This window comes from Barbus barbus, assembly GCF_936440315.1.
Source record: "Barbus barbus genome assembly, chromosome: 32".
Lineage (NCBI taxonomy): Eukaryota > Metazoa > Chordata > Actinopteri > Cypriniformes > Cyprinidae > Barbus > Barbus barbus.
Window position 1 is genome coordinate 22,264,125 of NC_136760.1, and position 16,768 is coordinate 22,280,892.

The 16,768-nt window shown below is 37.5% G+C and overlaps 1 protein-coding gene across 4 annotated transcripts in view; it reads right to left on the reverse strand.

Moving 5' to 3' along the window:
• Window positions 1-799: 799 nt before the first annotated feature.
• Window positions 800-16,768, reverse strand: part of LOC306852014 (calcium/calmodulin-dependent protein kinase type II subunit gamma-like) — a 79,033-nt gene continuing 63,064 nt past the window's right edge. The window contains exons 13-22 of one of the 4 annotated variants that reach the window (XM_079388582.1): window positions 13,535-13,575; window positions 12,981-13,067; window positions 11,648-11,692; window positions 10,806-10,851; window positions 9,332-9,436; window positions 7,453-7,593; window positions 6,324-6,399; window positions 5,876-5,970; window positions 5,508-5,754; window positions 800-3,505 (exon numbers count right to left, since the gene is read on the reverse strand). In XM_079388582.1, the coding sequence (XP_079244708.1) occupies window positions 5,522-5,754; window positions 5,876-5,970; window positions 6,324-6,399; window positions 7,453-7,593; window positions 9,332-9,436; window positions 10,806-10,851; window positions 11,648-11,692; window positions 12,981-13,067; window positions 13,535-13,575 (869 nt within the window). In that variant the 3' untranslated portion in view covers window positions 800-3,505; window positions 5,508-5,521. Of the gene's footprint in view, window positions 3,506-5,507; window positions 5,755-5,875; window positions 5,971-6,323; window positions 6,400-7,452; window positions 7,594-9,331; window positions 9,437-10,796; window positions 10,852-11,647; window positions 11,693-12,980; window positions 13,068-13,534; window positions 13,576-16,768 lie in introns of all 4 variants that reach the window. The other 3 variants (XM_079388579.1, XM_079388581.1, XM_079388580.1) reach the window with 3 other exon arrangements.

Below are 16,768 nucleotides of genomic sequence, written 5' to 3' on the forward strand. Positions count from 1 at the left end.
AGAGAAAAACGGCACACAGTCCAAATGTAAATGTAACTGTGTAAATCCACTCTCTGACACTAGGTGGTGCTAAGGGAACAGCAGAATTACAGCTGTTTCCGTATCCTCCGTGGACAAAGCAGCATTGCGATTAAGAAAAGTAGGCTACATATTAAAAACATCTTCCCCTGGTTTCACAGACAACGCTTAAAACTAGTCCTAGATTAAAATCTAAATCTGAGCTGTTTCAACTGAAAGAAACTTGCTCTGACTGACCTTAAAATATAACCGTGCCTTAGTTTTGCCTCAAGATGCACACCATTTATAAAATGGATGATGCAAAAACATTTATAAAAATTTATTTAGTTTGGGCGCAGTACCATGTTTCTAGATGAAATTCATTCTCTATTTGTTTCCAATGCAGTCATTTTTGACCAGGAGGACTACAAACATGACTTTTTTTCAGGACCATTTAACCTTTTGAATCAGATCCGTGGATTTTTTCTGTTAACACAGCAAGTGCCAACGCCTTTACCAAATTTTGTACCATTCCACATGTAAAAAAAGTCTTTAAAATCTTTAAAAAAAGGTCAAAAGTGACTGAAAATCATGAGAATGTTAATGCATACAACATTTTAAATCAGCATCTCAATTTATAAGATATGAGATGTGAACGAAATTACAAAAGAGGTTGCATTTTCCATTGTAGTAATGTGTACAGATTAATCTTTCACAATACGATCAGTGACATGCATCATGCACTTACAGTAAATGCTGATTTCATGTTGACTTTCACATTTGCACAAAGAAAACCCAGAATCAGTTGCAGAAATGCTTTTTATTAAATACTTTCCAGATCAAGTTTCAATAATAACAAAGCTATGATGAAGACCTACTAACATTCAGACAAACACTTGATAGTTGTCATTTCATGGTTTTATTAAATGCATGATCATGCAAAAATCCAGCATCCATGTTTAAACTCCGAGTATATACGAAGCCCAATAGTATACCATTACAATGCAATAGATTTACTTAGAATGAGGGGAGCATACCAAGCAGAGGCTTTTGTTTTATATATTTTTTTTCACTATTTTCTACTTTTTTTCATTTTGTAATATGGTACATCACTTATAATTCCCAAATGGAGTGATTTTCATGTCGAGATGCAAATACTATGAGATTTTTTTCCCTTTTTTTATTAAGCAAACACATACAGTGGAAAAAAAATATTTACCAAGAAAAGTATACATGCATATTCGCCGGTTTATTTAGACTGCGTGTTTGATTTCTCCTGTCATTGGACGGGTGGGCCAGAAGACTCATACTCGCCGTCTGGCCCAGGATTCAGACCGAGCTTTCAGGGGTTGAATGGTTATTTCGCTAAATCTAAATCTACCAGCTAGTGACTCCTCGTAGCCATCTCAATCCTTTTCATTTTCATGGAGCTGAAGATGCCAATCATGTAAAAGGATGTATTTAAGTAAAAACAAAAATAATAAAAAGTGTAATCTAGTTTGGCCAGGCAAGGCAGCAGTTCCCCATAGCACAAACAAAGGAAAAAGAAAACAGCGATTAAAAAACCCCAGCAAGAAACAAGCACGAGACACAAAACGGACGTGAAAACAGCATCGTCACATAATCTGACAGCATCACTACCATTGTTGTAAAGGTGATAAACGCGCGCACACTTACACACGTGCGGAGGTATAGTCCTGATATGTCACGAAGCCCAGCACACGATGAGGGTGTGCCAACATTACATGTATTTACAGACCCATACAAAAGACTGATGTGTTCCAAGGAGACGGGGTGTTTTTTCCATACGCAATATATCGCCTCAAACCAAACTATACTAAAATCTAATCTAAAGACAAAACCATAGCAGTGATAAAAAGCATGCGGTGCAACTACAGATGAACTCGTGACAAATCAAACCCTCACTTCTAAGTAACATTAAAACTGAGTTTAAATAGTCAGTGCCATAAAACCTGCGTAATATAGTTGGTGGTGACTAACAAACCACTGTGACTTGCAATCGTACAAACATTAAAACTGTGATTTTAAACAACAGAACTATGGCAACTGGACGTGTTTGGATTTTCCCCACGCGCTCCTTGTGATCGGATGAACTAAACGACATGTATTTACAGAGCATGTTCACCGACATGAACCATGACTACAACAACACTGAGAACAGGGTGAGTTAGACACGTCCAACGTTACTAAAACAACGGAGTACTTTTACAATGCAGCTGTGTGGGTGTAAGAAAGGACGGCGAGTTTTAAAGGAGACTTAATCACAACACACCAGACTACTGAAGCTATTTTCACCATGATGTAGTTTGTAAAAATGACTAGTCCTCCTTTGAGCTCAGATTTAGTCACTGAGTTCAGAAACTGGAGAGAAGTTCATATCTGACTATCACAGTACGTCCTGCAGTGGTATGTCTACGTCGCTAACGTGTCCTAACAAAACGGTAAGAGCAAATCTACTGGTCAGTGTTCAGTTGCATGCTGTTCACTTGGGCTTTCCTTATATTAAATCTAAATGAGGGATACAATTTATACAAGTTCCGATCGCACACACACGCAAACAGATCGACCCTAAACCTGGATGGCGAGAGTTTATATCTCCTTTAAATATCTCTGCATATCTTTACATGTTTATTTAGATTAACTTAAAAATAAAATAGTCTTAAAAATTCAAACTGAACACAAAATACTTGTGTTATGTCAGTCCAAGAAAAAAAAAACTAAGGAAAATGAAGAGTTCCACATTAACACAAGGGATTACTAAAACCTGGACCGCACAAACCTCTTAGATCCAGGTTACATAAAAAGCCAACACCAAACAGAAACACTCCTTAAAAAGACTAAAAACTACACTTTGGTTCTTTTTTTGATATGAAGAACTTCTGGACATTTTCACTGCCTTGCTCTCGGATTAGTTGACCCCTTCCCATAATTGATTTTGTGTCCAAAAATTTGCGAAGTATACAAGAAGGACTGTGATGACAAACCTGTAAACTTTAGCATTCTTTGGGCGCAAGTCCATTTTGTGTTTTTTTTGTTTGTTGTTTTTTTAATTGAAGCACCCCCCCTCCCTCCCAACTTCCGCCTTGGTTTACCTACATAAATGCTTTTCAAACTTGATTGTAGCTTCTGGTTCAGCTAGTGATTTTTACAATATACAGTATATTTATGAATTCATAGATCAGTACTTACAACACCTTCTGAACATCTTTAACGGGCAAAAGAAGATGGTTCCGTGGGAAAAGGACAAAACAGCACCCCCATGTGGGCGTCAGATACATGCACCGTCCCTTGGGCGGGGCCACAGCCGCGGCCAGCTCCCGTTGGTCAAAGATTGGACAGGATAGGTGGTGTTGACAGTTGAACTGGATGTTGTCAGAGTTCCTCACTGGTGTGTCTTTAACTTTAAGAGCTGTCATCCAGCTGGCCTTCACGTGCCCGTCCAGCCACAAAGAAGAAACATTCCCATTCTCTTGAGAATCCAGGTAAGCTGGAAAAAATATCGGAATAACGGAAATGTGCAACATCAACAAAAACACAATTTTGCAACACAATTTTTACTCTCTTAACTAGGTGCATTTCTATGAAGTCTATTTGTGGTTTAAGGTTCGGTAACGTTACAGAAATTTCTGGACAATTTTGCAAAAAAGTGATGTATCTAAATAGTGTCGCGATGTATGAAGCCCAATTCACATAAAAGTCACTTTCAAACCAATCTGCTTTCTGTTTGTCAATGCAGCGAATGCACGTGATCAAATTGAATACATTACGAAATCTATAATGGGGAAATTGTAACGTAATTACGTCACGCAACCCATACGCGAAATTCTAATCATGTGGATTTCTTTTCAAATGACTGGATTTTGTCCACAAAAATTCACAGAACAATTATAAATTGTTCCTTTAGAGTAAAAAAAACTAAAATACACAACCAAAAAAAAAAAAAGTTTAAAAATAAAGTTGCAATTGATACAGTGGGGGGGGAAATTTTTTTGATCCCCTGCAGATTTTGTACGTTTGCTCACTGACAAATAAATGATCAGTCTATCATTTTTAAGGTAGGTTTATTTTAACAGTGAGAGACAGAATAACAAAATTTGATACCCTATCATTTAGCAAGATATCTGGCTCCCAGGTGTCTTTTATACAGGTAAGGAGCTGAGATTAGGATCACTCTCTTAAAGGGATTGCTTCTTATCTCAGCTTGTTATCTGTATAAAAGACACCTGTCCACAGAAGCAATCAATCAGATTCCAAACTCTCCACCATGGCCAAGACCAAAGAGCTGTCCAAGGATGTCAGGGACAAGATTGTAGACCTACACAAGGCTGGAATGGGCTACAAGACCATCGCCAAGCAGCTTGGTGAGAAGGTGACAACAGTTGGTGTGATTATTCGCAAATGGAAGAAACACAAAATAACTGTCAATCTCCCTCGGACTGGGGCTCCACGCAAGATCTCACCTCGTGGAGTTTCAATGATCATGAGAATGGGGAGGAATCAGCCCAGAACTACACGGGAGGATCTTGTCAATGATCTCAAGGCAGCTGGGACCATAGTCACCAAGAAAACAATTGGTAACACACTATGCCGTGAAAGACTGAAATCCTACAGCGCCCGAAAGGTCCCCCTGCTCAAGAAAGCACATGAACAGGCCCGTCTGTAGTTTGCCAATAATTCAGAGGAGAACTGGGTGAAAGTGTTGTGGTCAGATGAGAACAAAATCCAGCTCTGGCATCAACTCAACTCGCCGTGTTTGGAGGAGGAGGAATGCTGCCTATGACCCCAAGAACACCATCCCCACCATCAAACATGGAGGTGGAAACATTCTGCTTTGCGGGTGTTTTTCTGCTAAGGTGACAGGACAACTGCACCGCATCAAAGAGACGATGGATGTACCATCAGGAGAGGCGGTAATGACTTGGAAAGGATCTGCAAAGAGGAGTGGGACAAAATCCCTCCTGAGATGTGTGCAAACCTGATGGCCAACTACAAGAAACTTCTGACCTCTGTGATTGACAACAAGGGTTTTGCCACCAAGTACTAAGTCATGTTTTGCGAAGGGGTCAAATACTTATTGACTCATTAAAATGCAAATCAATTTATAACTTTTTTTGAAACGTGTTTTTCTGGATTTTGTCTCACTGTTCAAATAAACCTACCTTTAAAATTATAGACTGATCATTTCTTTGTCAGTGGGCAAACGTGCAAAATCAGCAGGGGATCAAATCATCCCCCCCCCCACTGTATAAAGTCACAAAATTAAGTTCAAAAAGTGTCAAAACCCAGTTTAGGATATAACACTTACAACAGAAGTCACTTTTAAGACAAAGCTGCAATCATGAAAAATAACATCACAATAGTGAGATTACCTCTACAGTTAGCTTTTCATTTTATTTTTTGAAACTGAGGTAGAAACAGGCATACACACATTTCTGAGTAAAGATATTAAATGACAGAAAAACGTAGGCGTACGAATGGAGTGTTTTTACCTGTCCTGTGCAGTTCACTGTAAGGGGGCGGCTGGAGCCCCTGAGCAGTGGAAGTGGACGTTAAGCCACTTGCTATCACGGCGGTGCCACACACGCGTCTCCTCCGATTGGCAGCTACGTGGGCGGCCCTGGCTGTCGATGTACTGCGTCAGCCGGATATACGCAATACAGGCAGCATCCTCCCCGATGAGATGAACATGAGGATTGAGGATAGTGGTGTGCACAGGCTTGTTGTTCTTACTCAACACTGAAAAAGTCAAACACATGGATTGCATCTGAACACAGATCTACATATGGTCAAAGTATGTAACTTATATGAATATTTATGTAAGGTAAAACAACTATACGCATAGTTAATCAAGACTCACAGTGCTCAAAGTAGAACTTGTGGAAGTCCATGCCCTCGACCAGGTTCCCCAGAGCTTCAGGCTCAAAAGAGGTCAGACCAGGGTCACAGATTCTTCTGTGGTAGACAAGAGTATGAAAACAGTGTTTATATAACAAAAGACAATCATATAGCATAAAAAATAAATAAAAGTGATGACAATTTAATTTCAGAATGAACATATGCTGTGGTCCAGATATGACTGGAGATATCAATCATTGCATGGCTATATACAATATTCTCTCTATCTGTTCACAGACTATGGGTCAAGTCTGGGACTTCAGTTTGTTCAGACCAACATTTTATAGAACTGTTAGATCATTTGAATAAAAAATCCACTTAAAGCCTTACATATTCAAACAATGACCTACAATTTTCTTAGTGTCTTTATTACAAACAAGCTGAAGCAAGTGCAGGTGGGCTGTACTCACGTGTATGCTTCAAAGTCTCCATTGTTGACAGCCTCGATCAACTGCTCCGTTATCTTTATAATCTCCTGTTTACGAGCTACTCAAACAGGATGTGTGAAAGATGAGGGATGATGGAGGGAGAGGAAATGAAATGATAAAAAGAAAAGCGAAGTTAATAAGCATAACATACATACCCGTGAGAATGTCCTATTAAAGCCTACTGACACCAGGAGTAAAAGTGGCAAAAAAATGACAAACAATTCATGATGCAAATTTGTCAAGTCAGTGAAAAAGAACATATACCTGAATAAAAATAAAAAGTGCTGATGATGCCAGTTCTGGTCACATCACCCAAAAGCTTATTAGTTGGTGAGTTTTGGTGCGTTCACACCATGCTGTATTTACCGCAATTACTAGCTTTCAAATAGGACTTTCTATTCGTTATGCATTTCTATGAAACTAATAATACCAAGAGGAATATGTATAATTATAGTAATCAAACAAAAAAAATCAAATTCATTATTAATAAACTTTAAAGTTATTTAGCAGGACATTAGTCATTATTATGCAACTCTCTGCTAGCTACAATAAATTGTATTGTATGCCTTTCCTTTATTAGTCTTGCATTATTAAGATATTAGTCAATGGCTACAATTATTGAACAGAAATTTTAAGGAAAGAACTACTTGACTATATTTTACTGCTAAATCTGCTGCCATTTTCTGTGTTTCTACATGACATTACAGTAGTGAGGTGCTAAAGTGTTTAAAAGAACTTCAATTTACAAGAACTTCATAATTACAGTAATTCTGACATGAGATGAACACACCTTTTTCCCCTCATAGAAAATTAAGAAAAGTGACTATAAATAGCATGAATTTTCTCACATTGCATGATGGGGTCAGTAGAAATGCATTCATTTCAGTTTGAATGTTTGTGGTGAAAGTTGAGCTTTATGTAAATGTGTGTGTAAATATGCATTTGGATTAACACGTTCTCCATTACAAAACAACTAAAATCAACCTGACAAGTCACAACCTTGACTAACACAATATCAACTGCCCACTGTGACGTTCTATTAGTATGAAGAATTTGATTTCCTGCTGACATCCTCTGTGTGTGTGTGTCCTGGTCTACCCCACACACTTACACTGAGCTGTGGACCCACTCGCCGTGATACCGCCGACCCCATGGGCTGAGGCACAGGGGCCAGAATGAGTGCGCTCTAACTCTGGACACGAGGCATGTTCTGAACTGTTCCATGCCAAGCGTTTAACGTCATGCACGGGGACTGCTGCAACACACAACCCAGCACATGCAACACAGGTGATGATGCATGCAGAATGACAGAGGAAGGCATGAACACACTGAGTATGAAGAACAACATCAGAGCCCAAAATGAAAGCTGTAATCATTTACTCAACCTCATGTTCCAAACTTTTTTCCTCCCACAAAAGACAAGGAGAACATTTATAGAGCTCTTTTTCATACTATGAAATAACATGATGAATGTTGAGCTCCAAAATGTATCATAGAAGTGGTTTATATGACTTATATAGTATATTCAACAGCTTTTTTTTTTATGAAAATGAGCAGCGTGAACATTCGGCTAAATTTCTCCTCAAGTATTCATATGGGTTTGGAACAACATGAGAATTAGATGACAGAATTTACATTTTTGGGTAAACGATTCAACAATATGGTCTTTTTGTTGTACTTCATAAACAGTGTTACCATGTACACGAAATTAAATAAAAAAGAATGGAAAAGACAAAGAAAATATTAAAAAGGAAATCTGATGTTCAAAACAAGTCAAAATGCTGAAAGACAATGAATTGATCAGATTGTATGAAGCAGGGAATAGGAGGAAGGTTGGAGGAAATTGTGAAAGACAAATGCTGACAGATGTTAAATGAAGAGAGCAGGTGTGGATGAGGTCCTAAATGAGGTGTTGCAGCTGCAGCGTTTCTGGCTTGGACACAGAATCAAGTCCATGTTATTTTATCCATTATTCATGACTACGTTCAGCCCATTAACAAAAGCCTAATTTGTGTCAGTTCCAACTGCAAGTTAAAAATAAGTCTCAAGTTAAAATAAGTGTGCTTTTCAGCTATTTTTATGAACATCTCATTTGGTGACATTAATTTGTATTATGCATATGCTGTATTTGTGTTATATTGTGTGTGTGTCTGTGTGTGTGTGTGGGGGGGGGTAATAAATCTCTATCAACAAAGATTTCTTCATGCTGACAATAGTTGTGCAACTTAATATTTTTGTGGTAATATTTTCTTAGGATTTATGGATGAATATAAAGTTCAAAAGAACAGCATTTGATTGAAATTGAAATCTTTAGTAACAATGTACAAGTCTTCACTGTCACATTTGATCAATTTAATGCTCCTTGCTGATTAAGTATTAATGTATTAATAAATTAATTTAAAAAAATTATATATATATATTATCTTGCTGACCCCAAACTTTTGAATGGTAGTGAATCTAAATGGTTTTGGTCATATTAAAAACCCAGTTAAAGAAATATAATACAATTAATTAAAATTAGAACAGGACAAATAAAAGAATAGATATATAGGATTTGGGCAAGCAAAACATCAGACTATATAGAGTATTGTTAACCAGCAAGAAATGAAATCACAAGTATGTAGCTTTGATGTGGGATATTAAAATGTGTGCATGTGCAAAAAAGCATATAAATTACGACTTCTGAAAGGGGAAGGTTCGAGACTTGGGAAGGAGAATGTAGGAAAAATCAGGAGCAGAATATAGTTTGATCTAGTTACTAAAGGGCCATTTTACAACAAAATAGACCTGGAAATAGGATAGTTGAGCAGCATGCATCAGGGGGTGAATAAGAAAGGGGCTCAACAACTGATATACAGTACTGTTCTACACGGAAAGTAGTACGCTAAAGGGCAGAAGGGCTGGAGTTGTGGGGGGACAAAAAGGTCTCGACTTGAAGGTTTGAGGAGGGATTGAAGGTGCCCAGGTGGTACGAGAGGATCTTGACTTACTGGCAGGAGAGCCCTGTGGTGAAGCCACCAGAGCGGGCAGCTCTTCCCCGGCACTGCACTGACTCATCACGGCACTGTCACTGCTCGCTCCCTGCGCACTCTCGGCTGGCACAGCCCCAAAACCACACGCCACCAGGAGAAAAACACACACATCTCTCATGTCCTTCACCAGCCCAAACACACTAACAAACACCACACCAATGCTGGCACTTCATCATGACTAAATAGCTTAACGGGCACGAAGACGCTGGATGGGATGCGTTTAGATGAGCCGTTCTCAATAAAAGAAGAACTGTGTTTATGGAAGCAGGACTAAAGGTGATGATCCTGGATTTCCCAGTGGAGTTATGAGAGATGGTGTGACGCAGGTCTGTATCTATGGGTGTGGTGAAGCCGAGTCGTGTTTGTTGTGCTTGGACAACAGCGCGCTCAGAGATTATTTCTCCAGGCTCCGTGCCAATTTCCTGTCCTCATCACCTAACCTCAGACGTGACGGAGCTAATGATAAGGCTCTTTAAGCAGCTATTGTCCGTCCAGGCCCGGAGTGAATAAGGAGAGGAAATGAATTCGAGTCTGGCCCTTTTCGTGACAGAAAACTGTATCGGCAAGAGTCCCTCGGGAAAAGCACGCCGGTTCACAACATGCTAATGAATTTACAAGACATGGCACATCAACAAACATCTAAATAAGTGGGGTGAAAAACACAGGACACACAAACACGCACAAAATCTACAAGAAAACCGACTGAGACACTGACGGCTTTAAGACAGATGTGTGCATATATATTTATGTACATAATTGATTTGAACTTGGCTCATTTGTGTGACAATGACGAACTGTTTGAGTGATCTGACAGAGACGCTATTCGGATGGGACTAGTTTTCCCTGAGGACATCGGGTAAGATCTTATACTGAATTTATTTCAGTTTGAATTGATCATGTCTATGTTAGTCTATCTTGAAATTCAAAGAAATCTAATCCCATCCAAAAAGGATTGTTTGTGAATACGCTCTTTTTTTGAGAGAGAGAGAGTTTGCCCTCATTTACTTTGTTGAACACTGTAAACTCTAAATCTCTCTGGTGCACCTTCACTATCTCTAAGCTAGCAATTTAGCTGAAAACACAAAGGGTTGTGCCATCATGCATGTTAAACGTATAAATCACAATCCATCTAACCCCGTCTCAATGCCCTCTACCGTAATTCCCCTCCTGTCCGTCTGGCAGCGTGCGTTCATGGCCCTGTTTTCAAATCACAAAGCCTCAGGTGTCACTGCAGCCTCGTGATTTTAAATTTCAAACAGATACTGACTGACGTGACATGTATTTTGTTTAATCAAAGGCTTTTTAGTGTGTTTTTGGTTCTGTGATCGGACAGGAGAGGGATTACTCTTCTGACACGAGCACTGGGAGCTGCAACGCCACAGTGCTGGAGGCATGCAGAGAAGAGGAGAGAAGATCTGTGTACCTTTCCTACCTTTCATATCCTCTTCCTCATTGGTGTTACAGCTCTCTGTGGAGCCCTGGGGAGAGAAATAGAGACAGACAAAGAACATACAAGACAAACGAAACACGAGACGTGAAAGAAAATTAATATTAGCAACATTAGGTTATGGTCTCTACAATACTTCCAGAATTAGGACCCACAAGATTCAACATGTGTTTGATTCCAAGCATGATTTTTGATAATCATAAGTTAAACATTAACTTACCATAATAATTTACATTAATATATTGAGTTAGAATAATAATACTAACAACAACCCCCACAGTTCAACTTGTTTTTCATTCCAAGAGAACAATTACAAAATAATTATTGATACATCTTAATTTTTAATATCTCGCAACAATGAAGGCGCACAAATCTTTGGCAAGTTTTATAATTATTATTATTAGCAGGATTATTATTATGAACTAAAACTAAAACCAAAACAGTAAAAACTCTGTTATTTGAAATAAGTGTACTGAAACTGAAATAAACGGAAAACTGAAATCAGATAAAATATTAAAAAACTAAAATTAAAAATGAATTCAAAATTATAAAAATAACAAAAACAACAATTACTCTAACAAAATTTAAAATTATCTATAAAACTTTTAACATTCAAAATATGATTTTAAAAAATTTAATAGCATGTTAATAATACTGATTATTAGGCCCAAAAATCTTTTGGCATTTAATAAAATAGAAAACTAAATTTTAAAACCCAATAAGGATCATTTCATTTGATCAGTCAAAATTCATTTATAAAACGGTGCAAAAGTGCAATTTGAGAAGCGATTCTCCATCCTTATTCCAAATGCTTTTGAAAAATGTACCTTGGGCCCATCGACAGGGTTGTGCACAACTGTAGTTTGTGGCTCCTGTAAAATTTAACAAGATTTCACATCATGAATAAAGTAGTAAGACTCATCCACAACAATCTGGTTAAACGCAGCATCCTCCAGGAATACACACACACTTTTAAAGCTGCTGTGACTGTCTTGGCTAAGACACAAATTGAGGATTCTGAGATCAAATAAATAAATAATGATCTAAATAGACAATTACTTTATGAGGAAATTAACACAAGGTTGGGGTCCACAATGGGCTTGAAGAACATTCACAGCTCACTACAGAAAACCGACCACGCGTGTACACTTATAATAAAATAATAAATGGCACGTGTCACGATGATTTAAAGATGCAGTTTCTCAAATTCAACTAATTCTGCTGAAACCCCAGGAATGGAGAATGAGAAAAGTAAAAGATCCACCTTGAAGTCAAGCAATTCCTGGATTATATGCACTATGTTTTCCCTCAGATTATCTTTCCAGTTATTCTCACAAATGTTGTGACCCAATTGAACCCTCAAAAAAGTGAACATTACAAATATTTTTCCAATTGCCAAGTGGTTGCTAGCTGTCCATCAGCACTGCTGAGGCATTTCGAGGCCTCAGGAGGGGTCGAGGGTTAACTTGTGCTCTTAATGGATTGTTTTGGAGGTCCCAGGATGCTCTTTGCTCAGCTATTTGGGCAGTCAAGCAAACTAGGCCCATGTTAAGTGTCAATCCACTTTCCTTTTTTTTTTTTTAACTCCAGGAGACACTGTTAGTTTCCAACACAGCCAAAAGGCTGACAGCTTACTGTGTGGGATACTGCATCTTTACTGTGACTGGTTTACGCACTCCGACACAAATTACCTTGTTATTTGCCGAAATCCATATATTTATTCTATTCTGTATGGTGACTTGGCTCAAATTCTTGTCTTATTTTTAAGCATGTTACAGTTACGTTCGATGACTTTATTTTGTTTGTACTTGTAATAGAGGTGTGAATACGCTTAAAAAGGCAAACTAAGGACAAGAAGAGTGAGGAAGGACATAAACCAGCAGCTTATGGGCAAGAACAAATCACTCCTAATGACACGTTTATAAAACACCACAATGTGTACCAGACGTGCTTCGAGAGGACACGAGCCCTCCAAAAAAACACATAAGGGAAAAACAAGTAGTGCACAGCAAACTACACGTCGGAGCTATTTTTAGTACATGCAAAATGGTTTCAAAAACATCTGACATGCGCCAAACACTATTGTAAACACTTGATCAGTAGATGGGTTAAAAAAATAAAAATTGAAAAAACAAAATAAGTTAAATGTAGATGAGGTACCATCGGTGTAGAAGAGGTCGTGTTGCTTTCTTTCATGGCGTTCATTACAGCGCTCACTACACTGTTTTTAGTGTTGTTTGTCTGGGGCTGAAATAGAGAGGACAGACACAACTTCCTTTTCAGAGAGATGACATGACTAGGGACATGATCGGAGCCGATCCTCCTATGTCAGTTATGGTAGTTAGAAATCACACAACAGATAAACAGCACACGCCAAAGTTATCCATCATTCAGAGAGAAAGATTACTAATGGGCATTTCATGGAATATTGTGTCAAAATTATAATACAGTCTGATAACTAGATCCACACAGGGAACACATGGGTTGTACTACTACTTATTTTTAAAATAACTTGAGAGCTCAAGACTTCTGCAGCAAAGCACAAAGTACTGCCTACATGTAGCAATATGCTTTTATTAAAAAGTGGCGTTTAGTTTAAAACCCATTAATGGAAAGCTCTGGTAGAGATGGGAACCTCAAAACGCTGCTGTAAAAATTAAAACATCTCAATTTCCAGGAGAAAGTAGGTATATAAGGAACATCTGTGGGCTTACCTTGACTCCATCTGCCTTTTTGTTGAGTAAACTTTTGCATGCTGTAGGGAACAGAGGAGGACTAAATTACTAAATATAGCGCGAGTGACAAAACTGACAGAATGCTCACATCGGCACATATTTCAAATAAATCCCCATATAAAACAATTAACAAACTGCTAGCTTGCATTCCGTCATTCATTAGCATACAGGGTTTGGGAGGTAATGCTGACTAGCATCATTTTTCACCACAGGAGACATTTCTCACAGATCTATACATTTCAGATTAATCCAAAGACATATAAAGCTTTGTGAGATGAAGGTAATAGTATCTTATAAATAAATAACTTACGGCAAATAAAAAAAAGGGAAATTTACTTTAAAGGGGTCATATCTTAAATAAAATGTGTCTTGCTCTTTAAGAGAGATCACTGAGATACTGTACTGTATAAAAACGTTTGGTAATTTCAAACTCAAGAAACAAACAAGTAGAAACAAGAAGCTGCAGATGTCAAAAGTGCTAAAAGTCACAAAAGCGACCAAAGGCAAAAGGAGAAAATGCTGTTCTTTTGAACTTTCTATTCAAAGAAAAAAATGGTTTCTACAAAAACATTAAGCAGCACAACTGTTTTCAACATTGATAATAATGAGAAATGTTTCTTCTTCTCACCATATCAGCTCATTAGGATGATTTCTGAAGGATCATGAAGACTCGAGTAATGGCTGCTTAAAGTTCAGCTTTATCATCACAGGAATAAATTGCATGTAAAATGTTTTAAAATATAAAAGTTATTTTAAATTGTAACAATATTTCACAATATTACTGTTTTTACTATCATTTTAATCAAATAAATACAGCCTTGGTGAGAGTAAGAGACTTTTCAAAATAAATTAAAAAATCCTTAAAGCGACAGCAGCACAAAAACAAAAAAACTAAACAACTGTAATGCTCAGAGCAAATGTAGAAAATTATGAAATTATAGATATGGCCTACATTATGACAGTTTTGGTGGCAAAAAAGAAATGGAAAAAACTTTACTAATATACGATAACCCCAGTACGGGAAAAGATAAAAATGCATGATATAACCCCTTTAAAATTAACCAATTGCACAAACTTGGAATAAATTGCCCATTTTATTCCATTTTTCACCAATCAGAGAGCAGATAAAGAGAATAAATTTATTCTCCATTTGCAGCTGCAGGCGTAATGAGGGAAAATCATGCCTAATGTATGCAATTGATTTTTCATTTAACTGCAACTGTTATTTCCCAGAGGGCATGTTGGAGAGGTCTTGAGTCAAGTGTAAGGGAAATGGCCCCCGATACACTTCAGAATCCCTCAGAGAACAATCAAATGACTTGTGTAAGGCCTGTAAAGTAAGGCCTCAATAACAGAAAAAACGAAAAACTGTTTCACATTCGATATTCCTGTTTAGCGCCTTACCTTCCATAAACAAATGGGAAGAAAAGAAGGCAAGGTAAAGAAGAAAACAAAATCCATTTAGTAGCAGAGAGGACAAGCTGGACGATAGCAGGCATTGTTTGCATTGCAGGCCTGCTTTCATGCTTCACTAATCATGAGGTGAGAAGTGCTGGTGGTGGATGCAATTCACCATACGATCAGCCATGCAGTGCCAACGGGATTAAAACACGAGTCCCATAATGCAATGCACTGATGAAGGAGTCATAAAGCTAGACCTCAACTCATTACCGTTCCACTGTCTCTCACATATCTAACTATGTCTCATAGGATTCACAGACTGTGACTGGGAAAGCTGAGCCAGCAGTCTTCCGTTATACAGCGCAATAATCAGATGGATTTGGGACCCCAGGACACTGCAGTCATACCGTTATTGATGCTGAGTGGAAATAAACTATAGAGGGAGGAAGAAATCATTTTCAAACAAAGTGCAAAACAGTGCAGTAGCCTTCATTGATTTAAAGATTAAACAATTATATTTTTGCAAAAATGTTCAAAAAGATCATGTGGCATCCTATTGCAGTTTAAATAACAGGGGTGAACAATTAAATCAAATTTCAATGCAATGTTTACAGAATTTAATAACTGCATAATGCGTTAAGTGCACAATTCTTGAGCTATTTTCCATTATAAATATCCACTAAATCCAAATCAGCAGTCTAAACAATTTAACGTTTTTATTTTCTTCAAATAATCATATCAAAATAATTTAATCTTGATTTTCAAATTTCAAATGTTATGATGTACTGAATGAATAAGTAAAGAATAATAACTGAATCAAAATCGGATCAAATATTCACACCCCTATTAAAATCGGCTTCAGGCTTCAGAAGGTGAAAAGGTCTTTGAGACCGCATATTAAACTAGTAAAATCCATTAAAAGATTCAATACACCTTTAAATCAGACGTGTGCAAGCAACGAATTATATATTAGAGATTTACAGGCAACACAGCCGACATCATAACATGCCTTATCTTCATAACCTATTGGACAGTAAATCTTATCTTGGTCATACAGTGAAAAGCTCTTAAAGAATAAAGAAACTGATGAAATGTCATTACTGGTTAACATCTTACATCAACTGGATGACTGGCTTAAACAATAGCAGAATATAAAGAGTTATAAACACTTACAGTACAAGTTGAAGCCAAGAACTGATGGAGAGCATTGATTGGATGACTCAAAAGAACATTAAAAGGAATATTCCAGGTTAAATACAACTTTAAACACTATGACTTGTCCTTCAGTTAGTAAAAAATAATAAAAATGTCTACAGTAATGCCCTTCCAATGGGATTTTCTGTGGTAATTGAGGCCACATATGCAGTCCATAGAACTAAAATAAAAAAAATATTTAAATTTTTAGTTCAATTTTGCGTAAGAACATCAAAACTTTCAGCAATTTTGTTTAAACAATGAGTCAAGAGTGCATTTTCTCAGCAGCATCTAGGTTGCATACTCCTTTAACAGGAATGCTAACGGGCAAGTACGTTAGTGCTCCTGTACCATGTATATTATAAATACTGCAGAAATAGTAAGAGAAGACCAACCTATATCTAACAACCACAACAACTGAAACAGTACATTTTTACAGGTTCAATAATACAGTGAAGAGCTCTTGTTTGGTTTCCATAATCCTGGAGGATCTGAACAGATGCTGCAATTTTTCTTAATTGTTCTCCTTTGACCATTACATACATATGAAGTATTCTCAAAATGCTGACAGCTGCTCAGACACAGCTTGTTGAAAATGGCAGCTGGCTGACATTTACT